Raw genomic sequence first — 12,161 nt, 5'->3', positions numbered from 1 at the left:
TATCGACGGAGCTTCTGCGTTGACATAAATAAGAGAAATTAGAAGAGTAGAGGTGGGTAATGCAGCCCACACGCGAAAAGTTCTCTTTAAAGATGAGGGACCGGTTAAATTTCCCTTGTCGAGACAGTCAGTCAAGGATTCAGGAGCAAGTGAAGAGGAACGAAATAAGAAGATAATTCGCTGCGTGTGTATGGGTTTGAGTAGTCGAGGATGACAAAGAGGAGATCCTTAGCCGATTATATTGGAAGGTTTTCCTCATTAATTTTGTAAGTTTCGCGGGCTAAAGAGGAGTGGAGGAGGAAGTCGGCAAATAAAAAAAAAATATTTCCGAGGCTCTATATCTATAATTCAGCACTCCCCAAAATTAATAAATACACTGAAATGAAAGGGTAATGAAATAATAATGGTAGAAAATAATAATAGAATCAAAAATAAATACAAAACAAAACCAAATCCGTGCGCAATTAAAAGTAATAAATCATAAAGAAAATGCATTAAATGCTAAGAATAAATAAAATAATATAAAATGGATAAGAAATTACATGAACATCCAATGGCACAGTCGAGAAAAGTGAATGAACAAAGGATGAGGGAAAGTGGTATTACAGTAAACCGGGACTAGTAAAAACTCTCCTCCTTTTAGAGCTCTCAAGGGATCCGCATTGGGGTTTACTTACTAAAAATTAAATGTGATAGTTTTTTTTGCATTTCTCATTGTACATGAACGGGCAATTTCTGTTTATTGACGCAAATTCATGTATTTTTTTATTTTATTTAATATTCAGGAAACATTCAATTTAATTTTGATTTACGTAGTGATAGATATTGCATATATTAGCACAATCCCACCGTTGTCAGGATATGTTCAAAAGACTTAAAGGTGAAATTTGAACTTAGAGAAGAGTAAAATTAGCAACTTCTGATTTACTCCCATATACATGAATCACTTTTCCTAGGCAGATTCCCAAAGTGTCAACTTATTGATTGGTAATTTTGAGGCTTTAAGATTACCGTTAGACAAATCCACTGAGGAAGTTTGATTTCTCCCAGGTTCAGTTCCTCGGCCTTTTCAAATGACCCCAGGCTTCCACACTTTGGTTTCCACTGAAAATATATTAATCCAATCTTCCCAAAAAGATGCACAAATGTAAACCTGTTCACCATGGAAGCTGCTCCCGAAGAGAACTTTGTGAAGTGCGAACAATTTGTGATTACGATTTAATTCAACTGCGCAGCACCTCGAGCCCTTCTCAATCCAAAAGCGGTAGCTAGATCTTAGTATCCGCATGCATGAAATTTTTCTTCGGCCAAAAACAGCTGTTAGGACTACATTTCGTAATATACAATATGATTCAATTTATGTGCAAATAACAACAGAAAAGGTCAATGATCGTTTTCGAAAAATTCTATATTAAACTTGAAATATTAATTGAATTTTACAGTTTCTTGGGAAGTTAAAAGGTGGACGAATTTGGTAAATAGTTAGAATTAAAATTGAAAATTATTAGTTTGAAGTTAATATCTTATAATAACTGCATGTTGGGCTGAGGAATAGGACATTGATCAATGAGGCACTCGATTAAAGAACAAGTAAGAAGCAATATTTTTGAAGAAGGAGTAGGGGGCTTTATACCAACTAGCGAACTTGATGAAAATAGGAAGGAGCTGGTCCAAGTTGCGGGTTTCATAGAGTTTGGAGTTTCTGAATATAGCGTGGCTTCCACACTCATTATTGCAAGGATTAACAGTGCTATTTAAGAGCTATTAGGTAACATAGGCGCTCATGAAGGTGCATAAAGGCCGATGAAGTTGTTAGGAAGGGGTGGATCAACAGGAAAAGTGAATATGGAGAGATTAAAGTCACCGCAAACAATGGAGGAAAGAGAGGGAGAGGTAACAGTTAGGACTTGTGATAATTTGTTGAAGAATTCATCCTGTAGGGAACTGGGGTTAATACAGGGGAGATATACATAAAGACTAGTGGTTTGTTCCTTTGATAAGGAGGTTTGATAGAAGCCTCTTTCGGCCTCTTTCGTGTGCGCTTAGGAGGAACTAAGTACAACTCTGCAGAAGTACCTGCCAGCTCGGGCTTGGATACCTGTCCCTATCAGCAAAAGCAACTTTGGCTTTGTCAAAGTGATTACTGTTTTTTGCCGGAAAGCCTAAAGTTGCTAGTAGCAGAGGGGTTTGTATCATAGGTTGGACGTCGGGTACCAATCGATTTAACTGAGATTCTGTACCTGAGTGAAGTCAGGGCAACGCTGTCCACAATGCTTCCTTGCGTACCATTATGGCCTCGAAATGAGGTGCCCTAACATAATTCTAGGCTCAGGTGCTAAGATGGACTCTCGCCTCATCGATTACAATTATTATCTTTCCCATTTTTTATTTAATTTGTGTTTCTCCTTCAACCAAAAATGAGTTCAAAATTACAACTTTTGCCCTGATTGCTTCATAACATCATTGTTCATGCATGCGAAGGTTAAGGTGGTCTAAACCAGTTATTTGTATATTTTCATCAATGAAAATGTTACATGTGAACCTCCTTTTTTGATGAAAACAACAAAGTGGGACTATCCAACCAAGATTAATTATTACTCAGTCCACTTAACCCACATCATAATTTAAGTTTATTTACAAATTATAACTTAATTTTGAATTGTCTTTAACATTCCTCGGTGGAAGGACTTGCAACGAAACTTGTATGCAGATTAAAATTTTTACTCTTTGTATTTTTATTCTGCTTACGTTCCATCAGATCGGTGTCGTTAAGATGACATTCAGGTGGAAATATCTTATTTGCAGTGATTCGTAGGATAATCAATATTGAGGTCAATTATCGATTTTAACTGGTCATGTAATGTGGCGCCATGTTGCCAAGCATGAAATTTAATTTAGGCTCAGCAGCGAACAATTGTGTAGTTAGTACTCGGAGTCGAAGGCTACGATTGCCGGTAATGAAAGTGATCAAAAATCATTAAGACTTGGATACAAGTTTGGGTATTTGATCTAACTACATTGAAGGTCAGGGGCTGGATTTGGGCAAGGTAATTAGCCCAGAGTTCATTGAATCTAATACATTTTTCTGAGCAGATGATCCAAAAGATTCTTTGGAGACATTTAAATTAAAAAGATGAGTTTTGTGGAGAATTCATTAAGATTTATATAAAAGCCTCTGACAAAACATAGAAATGATCAGTCAAGGTTGTATCGTAGGAAAATTTAATTTTTTATAAAATGTTGAGATTTGTAAGTTAGCTTCAATATTGTTTTCATTTTGTGGTAAAGAGGATAGAGGCCTCCTATATCTATTTTTTCCTTTTACAGGTCATTTTGATCGTTCTTTTTGCGAATGCTTTCGCAGCTTCCGAGAGTGATGTGAAGCCTCTGGGACCAAGTGGTCTGCCCAATCCCGTTGGAGTGAATTTTGTGAATAGTGACGTATCTGAATTGAGAACGTTAAATGGAGGTCTGTATGCTGGACAATATTTGGGCCGTATTTACTCGTTCGTGGGTTCCCCGTACGGACATGAACATTCAACTTCGGGCCAGTCTCAGGTGTATACGGGATACTCAGCTCCTGTGAAATACGTCGGAATTGGAATCCCGAATGTTTGGGAATATATCAACTATTACAAAAGACCTTCGTCAGATAGCAGTCATAGTTATGATAAATACGAATAGTTGGATTAGATTGAAGTTAAGGAGTAGTTGAGATATTGTCATAGTTCGGTTAAATGGGATTCATTGGGAATACTTTCTCCTGTTATTAGTAAGATTTTTGGATTTATTGATCGAATATTTTAGACATATTCCTATTAAACTACCCATAGCAAATAGGTTCATTTTCCACGATTATTTTGTAAAATAAATGATAACGCTGATCTCAAGTCTTTCAAGGTTATTCTCTTCATAAGCTCAGCCTAGCCGCGATTTTTCTCTTCAAGACCTCATGAGGGTCATGATTACTTCCTCCGATAAATCTTAAAAAATTATTTGTTCTTTTTGAGGTTGGTATATATTTCCTATCTACCCCTTGTTGGGGTATATAATGCGTCAACCATACCTACGTGCTATTGTTCACGGTTACTTGAAATGCGCTTCAGTTTTTCCCCGATTTTTTTTAGATCCCTGTACCTCTACTATTCTGCGCAAAGTGTCCTTGGGCGACCCACTCGTCATGGCGTAGCCAGCAATGCAATTGTCGTCCTTCCTAATGTGTGGTTTATCCACTGCCACTTCCACCTTACGATCACAGTGTGTACGAATGCCAGGCCTGCACACCGGTCAAGTTCTTTGTTCGTACTCCAATGATACGACGCGGACTGGTGTTCACGAAGGCTTGAAGCTTTTGAGTAACAGTAAGGTTCACTTTGCATGTGCGATGTCCATATAGCAACACAGAAAGAACATTAGTACAGAACTTCATCTTGGTGTTGAGATAACTATATTTCCAGATTTTAGACAGGGCAGCGAAAGCGGATCAAGCTCTGTTCATGTATCGGCCAAGATCCAGTTCGGTGCCACCATCCGCAGAAATCAAGCTGCCTGGATAAAAACATTAAAAAACGCTTTCAATGTTGTGCCCATTAATGTAGATATGGAAAGTACGAGGCCCACCACTCTGAGAACCTTGGCTTTGTTGGTGTTTATCTTCAGTCCAACTCTACTTGCCCCTCTTTCCAGGATTGATTTATCTATTATTTAGGCGACGGCAGGGAGCATGAAGATACCCCTCCAAGTACCACACTCAAAGCGGGTGCCCTTCGAATCTTAACGATCATCTCCCTCTTTCACTCGCTTGGAAAGGTCTGCGATTCCTAAGATTTCCATAGAAGTCGAAATAGTAGCTGCAGGACATTGTCAAGACCAGCGGTTTTTTTCCATTTGAGTACCGAAATGATTTCTCGCCTCCTTGGGGGTACAGACCGTATCCGCATGTTACGGTGACTAGCCGTTTCATTTACAAGAGGAGGAATTTCACCAGATGAAGTGTTCTTTCACCTCTTAAGTTGCTTGTCATCGTGAATGAGATGTCGACCGTTAACCTCTCTTACAGGACCATTGAGAGATTTGGGACCACATGCAAGTTCTTTCGTGATGCGGTATTCATTTCTGGGGCATCTTCGGCTTCCCTGACAGTGCAATAACAAATTCCTGTTTTTTGGATGCGCACACTACGCTAAACTTCGCTCTTTGTCGGAATTTGAGCGCTTCACGCCCATCATCACTCGCAGCTTTCAATCACTTCCTTTCATCTGTCCGTTTCCACGATTCCGCAGTTAGTCACATCTTATGACGCCCCTCCGGGACGTGGCTGGCTCTTAAATTACTCAGCATATCTGCCATCCGGTCAGCAAGATAGTTCTTCTACTGTGGTGCGACAGCTGGATCGTACAAGCGGTCGTCACTTTCCAAACCTAGCAGGAAGTGGCGGACACAACACGCAAGCGAACGTAAGCGATCATTAGATGGTGACACCCTTCGAGGCCGATATCAGTTTCTCTCTGGTTATGCACATCCAGAAGGGAACTCCTAAATATACTACTGATTGCGAAGTGGTCGATCTAATTGATCGTACAGTGTCGGTCAGTAGAAACTCATTTGTCTTTTGACAGGCTCTGTACTCGAAAAATGTGACACAAAGACGAGACAGTGGAAGTTGCAGAAATTCATAAACCTCTCACATTACATTATCGCGTGCTTCCCTACCACATTTCTGAGTAAGATGTTGCCAGAGTGTACCTTGGCGGTCAGATTGAGGTTGATGACCTGAATTAATTTCAAGTTAACATTTTGAGCAGTAATTTAGCGGATTGCTTTTAAGTCACGTGGTACGTCTTTATTTACGGTCAGTAGTGGAAGTTTGTCATTTTTGAGAAAGGTAGTATAATGAGCATATACAGACTGACCTAGCGGTAATGTCGTGACTTGCAATGTTCTCTTCGTGGCTTGATATCTCATGGCCTAATTAAATTGAATTAGCTCCTTTTCTACAAGATGAGCTGTTATTTTTTCCTATTCTACTTTGGCCAGGTCTTGGTTTTCATTCCTGTGAATATGACGCTTGTTTGGAGTTAGATTGAATCATAGGAAACCCTAAGCAATCTTTATACGTGGTAGTAGTCAATTCGGATGATTATTTGAGAAACACGAATTGCAGTCCTCGTTGCAAATGGACTAAAAAACTTTATACATAAATACACATGTTTATGGGGTATGTAGATATCACTGGCCGCTCCAAGGAACCCAACTAGCGTTGTGGTGCACTGCTTTGATGCCATAAACTCCATCAAAGTGGCAGAGTCCAACCGGCCCCGATCTCCAGAGCCAGCCCGTAGCATTCACGAAGGAAAGCAGCTCTCCCACCATGCAGCTAGAAATCAATCTTCAAGCAAATTGCCTTGATCCTATAAACATTCGCACGTGCCTGACTTAAAACCTCCCGCGTTCTGCTTAAGTCGGAGGATGTCCAAACTCCTTTTAGAAGAGTGAGATTGACTGAACTTAAACTTGGGTGTGAGCACTGACAAAGGCGACAAGTAGTTGTTGAAATATGCTTATTTTTAAAAAATTATTTGATATTGAAGTCAGGTGAAAGGAAACGCAACAGTACTTGAAAGCCGAGCGTTGTCAGACCGTATAGCTCCGGTACTGGTCACACCTGTAGTTCTTTGCATTTTGTTAAGTTTGATTCAATTGCCTTTCTTGTTCAGTGTAGGTTATCAAATAATAAAACCGTAAATTTGGATTAGACGCACCAAGACTATGTATTTTTAGAGGATGCCTTCATATTTTTAAAGTGCTTTTTGTAAAATTTGAAAGCCTTTCGACTTTCTTAACCTTAAGTTTTAAGTAAAGTCGTCAACATAACGGATTACATAAAATGTTTAACATTGGAAGAAAGTGACAGTGTTCGCCCATCCAGCCGTTTCTTTCTGTTGATCCTCCTAGGCTCTCTGAATGGTGAGGTTACCTCTAACAAAAGGTTCAGATTGAAGAGTATTGAACTTGAACTCCATTCTTAGTAAGTGTGGAGATATCAAGAACTTTCTCCCGGGTCATACTGCAAAAAAGCCAAAAGACTGAAGGCTGATTTGGTTCTTTTATCTTGCAGTTGCCTTAGTTAGCTCTTATACCATAGCCTATTATCAGGCCGGCTTTTCCCCTCTAATGACGAATGCCAAAAGTTTTCATATCTCCTACAATTCTTGGTCGTGGTATTATTGTGACGTCGGTTTGTAGAGGCTCATATTAAGTGCCCCAGGTCGACTACATTACATTGTATATTGCTCATTGCCTGCAGCATTTAGTTGGCGGTATCAACCAGGTCTACGCCACCATCTAATTCTGATGGGAAACGATTCTGTGTTCAGCAATTCAGCTATGCTATTACATAATGTACTGATCCCAAGCGCAGGTAAAAAAGGAGGGGTTTTCCCGAGGAAAGAGAAGAAATGAGAAGAACAAATGATTTCACTTACGTGACTCCCGTCTATTATGACATTCTGTAGAATTACACTAGAAATACGACTCACAAAGCGACGCATGTAACGCTCGGGGTCCCCCAAACCTGGTAGGTGGTCCACCAGTCGAGATAATTCGCTTCGGAATGATGATGTTCATGAAAAGAAACGTCGGCTAATTGTAAAATTTATAAGAACATCAAGTAGGGGCAAAGAAAATGATCAGTTTTATCCGAGCGAGATCCGAGAAAGATCTTTCTAATATATTTTTCTTTATCTACCAGTTTCGCGAGAAATTCGATCTAAAATCGGAGAAAGCAACAGGACCTGGTAACAACAGAGCTGAACTAGGGAAAGTGAAGAGTGGGGGTCCACCACTCTGCTCAGTGAGGAAAATAGAATACCAACCTCTCATGATTGCAAAACGTGGTAGAACCGAAAATTATAAAGATCAGGGAATCATCCCCGTGACCTCTGGACAGTGCTTGTAGAAGCAATAAAAATAAAAACTGATTAAACTTCAGAAACGCAGAGAATTGAAGCATGTCCAAACTTAAGGTAGTTTTCATACCGAAGCTTGAAAAAACAACTGTTCAAACCCAAAGAACTTTCGGCAGATTAGCTTAACATTATTCTCTCTGAAATGGCTGGAAAAACTGTTATGCTTACTAGCGTGGAAGTTCATGTGAGTCTACTTTTCAGTGTTTGATGACAAAGGCAGGGGGCGCAACGCTGAATAGCGAGTACGTTCGTGGATATTGAAAGGGCCTTTCACCGTATGTCTTTCCAAAAACTTTATGATGACGCTAGAGACATGAGGTCCAGTGAATTTTCCAGAAATTACGACTACAACACTTCAATTATCCGAAGAAGGGAAATATCTAGGAGTTATTTTAAATAGGAAGCTTCCTAGGAACAAACGTGTGGAGGTAAACATGAATTGACCTCCCACAGCTTTTGGGTTGCAAAGACGGGCTTTTGCCTTGACTTCAAACAATTGTAAGTTTGGGTATTACCGATGACAAGATCATGACATCTGGCGTAGCTTTAAATGTAATTACTCAATTTGCATCTTTTAGAAATATATATTCAGAGCAGTGCAATCAGAGCAACTGATGGGCTTATTCGTTTGAATCTACGGGGAAACAATAGGCGTGTAGGGCACAGGGGGTGAATTATTGGGGGAAAGGAATTCGGTTTTTGCAATTTCTTCTAATTCTCGGATCTCCATATATGTGTTTTGTCGAAGGTGTCCTGAAAAATGCATGGTAGGATATACTGAAGATTTTGACACCAATGGCTCAAAAGTAGAACAGATTTCTGGAGCATGAGTCTACCTTTCGTATAGAAACAAGAAGTGAGTTGTTCCGTTCGGACAATACACAACGGGTTTTCAGGCTGAAGTGTAACTGATTACAAGGGCAGAAACTTAGGTGATTGACCAGCGGTTAAAGGGCAGACGCAAAGTAATGGGCAGCGATAGTTAAGCTACTCTGAGGGTGTTGTGCCGTCATTCTATTACTATATTTAATAGGGTGGAACTAATCTGAGTATCTAGTTATTGTCGTGTAGATGGGAATGAAATCTCGGATGGCTTGGCAAAAGAGGATTGCATTTCCCCCATTTGCGACCGAAAACAGCAATTAGAATCTCACTGGTATTGGCTAATGCTTCTATCAAAAACTGGGAACAAGCTTCCCAGAATCATACGTGGCAGAGCCTAAATGTTGCTAGACGCACCTCTGTCAGCACCAAACAAACATACTTCAAAGTTTATCCTGTTGAAAAGCAGGAAGACTTGCAAAAGTATTCTGAGTATTGTGAGTGACCATAATTCACTAGATTTTTAAAAAGGTTTTTTCAAGGATTCGAGATGAGGAAACGGAATCCACAGAACATTTTCTTTGTCAGTGTTCTGCGTTGGGTGCATCACAAAATCATCTGGAGCGTTTTGCGGTAACACCTAGTGTGGAGGAATTTGTGCATTCGAAGTGTGGCGGTTAATTAAAATCTTTTCGGGTCGCTGTGAGTGTTCACTAGGGAAGCACCCTGCTGCCAATCCTCTTTAATTTTGTCATACCGGTGGCCAATGTCCAACGTATTGCATACTGGTCCATGCAGATGATGTTTCTGTCGGGTCTTATAACATAACTTGTCCAAACAGGGAGTGATCGTCGAGTGCAACTGAATAAGTCGGAAGTCTTTCTTTGGTGTTTATCATCATTAACAGTTCAACAACTGGTATCCAGTCTAGGCCTGCCTTAGCAAGGAACTCCACATATCCCGGTTTTGCGTCAACATCCACCAATTCGATATTCCTAAAAGCTGTCTGGCGTCCTGGCCTACGCCCCTGCTCCATCTGAGATAGTGTCTGCCCCGTCTTCTTTTTCTACCATAGATATTGCCTTTACAGGCTTTTCGGGCTGGATCAACCTTACCCATACGTATTAAGTGATCCGTCAACCGCAACCCATTGAGCCGGATTTTTATCTACAATCTGATAGTTGTGGTATCATTCATAAATTTCATCGCTATAAAGGCTACGGAACCGTCCATCCTCATGTAAGGGAGCCAAAAATTCTTCGGAGAATTATTTTCTCGAACGCGGCAAAGAGTTCCCAATTGTTCTTGCAAAGAACCCAAGTCTCCGGAGGATTAGGAAGATCATTTTCTTGTACCGTAAGAGCTTTGGCCCTATGGTTTCGAGCGAAACAGTTTTTGGATGCTGAAATAGGCTTTGTTTGGAGGCAACAACCGACATAGCAGTTGTCGACGGTTTCAAAGTCGTAGTCTCCTCTTTATATTGTTCTCGTTTGACCAGTGCTATTTGATGTTCTTTATTCTTTTGTTTTGGTGTTGACGTTGCCACCATGTACTTCGTCTTGCCTTGATTAGTATGGAGCCCAAGATCTCGCGCCGATCGCCGCCTTTTCGATATGGATGAAGGTATACTGTACATCTCTGATTGTTCTTCCAATAATGTCAATATTGTCAGTGTAGGCCAGTAGTTTGGTGGACTTGAAGAAGATGTGGACCTCGCGCACTAGCATCTGCATGACAGATCACTTTTTGCAAAGCCAGGTTAAAGAGGATGCATGAGAGGGCATTCCTTTATCTTAGATCGTTGTTGATGTTGAATAGTCTCGCGAGTGGTGCTGCTGGTTTTATCTGGCATCGAAGTTAGTTCAGTGTTATCACTTTCTTTGGTATACCGAATTCCTTCAGGGCCGTGTACAGTTTAACCCTGGCTATGTTATCATAGGTGGCATTGAAGAGCCGTTTTTCCATCGCTTGCCGCAAAGAGAAAATATGATCTGTTCCTCATTTACCCGGAGTGAAGTCTCTTTGATATGAGGCGATGATTTTCTGGGTCTATGGGGCTATTTGGCCTAGCAAGATAGCGGAATATATCTTAGAGATGGTACTCAAAAAGATCATACCTCTTTAATTGCTGCACACTCTGATATCCCCCAAACCCGCCAATGTTTTGGTTATTCAGCAGTTCATCAAAGTACTCAACTCAACTTCAATATGCCCATACTGTCAGAAATTTGATTTTTCTCTTTGTCTCGGCAGGATGAGCATTGAGGTGTGTAAGGCTTCATCATGCTGATTGTTGGTAAAATTATCGGGCTTTGTGGGGTTGCTCCCTGTACTTCTCGAGTTCCCAGACTTGTTGGTTCTCCCAGGCTTCCTTTTTCCGTCTGTGAAGTCGTTTCTCCGCTCGACGGAGTTCGTGATAAGTCTCTGCACGTGCCCGCGTTCTTTGAGAATGCAACATTGATTCTCCCTGTTTTCCTTTTCTTGTCTGTCAAGTCGCTTTACGATACGACGCAGTGCGTGATAATCCGCTGTGCGTGCCCGCGTTCTTCGAGAGTCTATCATTGCCCGGTTTGCGGCATTCTTCCGTTCCGTTGCAAGCTTACATTCATCGTCGAACCAGCTGTTCCGACTTTTTTTGCGGCTGGGGCCAAGTATGTTTGTGGCCATATCAATGATAACGTTCTCAATGTGATTGCGAAGATCATTTATTGATACATCGTCTTCGGGATATTTGTTAGCTGCAGTTATTGTAGCATCCATTTCCGTTGTAGGTGTTACGTAGATTCTAGGTGGTGTTGTCATTCGAGCCCGGAGAACTATGCCAACGAGATAGCCATCCTAGTTTATATTGACCCCCCATATGTTCTGACATTCATCAAGGCTGAGGGGTGACGGCATTCAATCAAAACCTGGTCAATTTGGTTGATCTGGAGAAGCCCATGTATGTTTCCGCAGTCCGTTATTACTGTTAAAATCTCCAATTATGATTTTGATATAATACTTGGGACAGGCTTCGGGGTTCTGTTCTTCAGCTTCGTAGAAGACATTCTTCGCCGAATTGGCAGCCCCCTCTGTAGGGGCGTGAACGTTAATGACGCTTATATTTCGAAAATTGCTTCGCAAGCGCAGAGTGCATAGCTTTTCTCTTATGTTTTCAAAGCCGATAACAGCAGCTTTTTCCTTTTGGCTGACTGGGAAGTCTACTTCGAGCACATGCTTTACTGAATGGCCGCTACAGTATATGGTCTAGTAGCTTTTCTCCAGGAAACTGGTCAGCTCTCTTGCGACGCTGTTGCATCAGCTGTATATTGGGACTGAGTACCGCAAATTCTTAATCTATTTTCGTTTCCAAGTCCGCCGTTGTGTAATTCG

General features: G+C 40.9%; 1 protein-coding gene across 1 annotated transcript; it reads left to right on the top strand.

Moving 5' to 3' along the window:
- Positions 1–3,083: 3,083 nt before the first annotated feature.
- On the top strand, positions 3,084–3,890 carry LOC119649616. Its single transcript, XM_038051836.1, has 2 exons — positions 3,084–3,249; positions 3,328–3,890. Exons 1-2 carry the CDS (start codon positions 3,238–3,240, stop codon positions 3,682–3,684), a joined length of 369 nt encoding a protein of 122 aa, XP_037907764.1. The 5' UTR covers positions 3,084–3,237; the 3' UTR covers positions 3,685–3,890.
- Positions 3,891–12,161: the final 8,271 nt, after the last annotated feature.

The sequence above is a fragment of the Hermetia illucens genome, chromosome 2 (genome assembly GCF_905115235.1).
Source record: "Hermetia illucens chromosome 2, iHerIll2.2.curated.20191125, whole genome shotgun sequence".
Lineage (NCBI taxonomy): Eukaryota > Metazoa > Arthropoda > Insecta > Diptera > Stratiomyidae > Hermetia > Hermetia illucens.
Note: the sequence above shows the minus strand (reverse complement) of the source record. Positions and strands in the feature narration are given on the sequence as shown.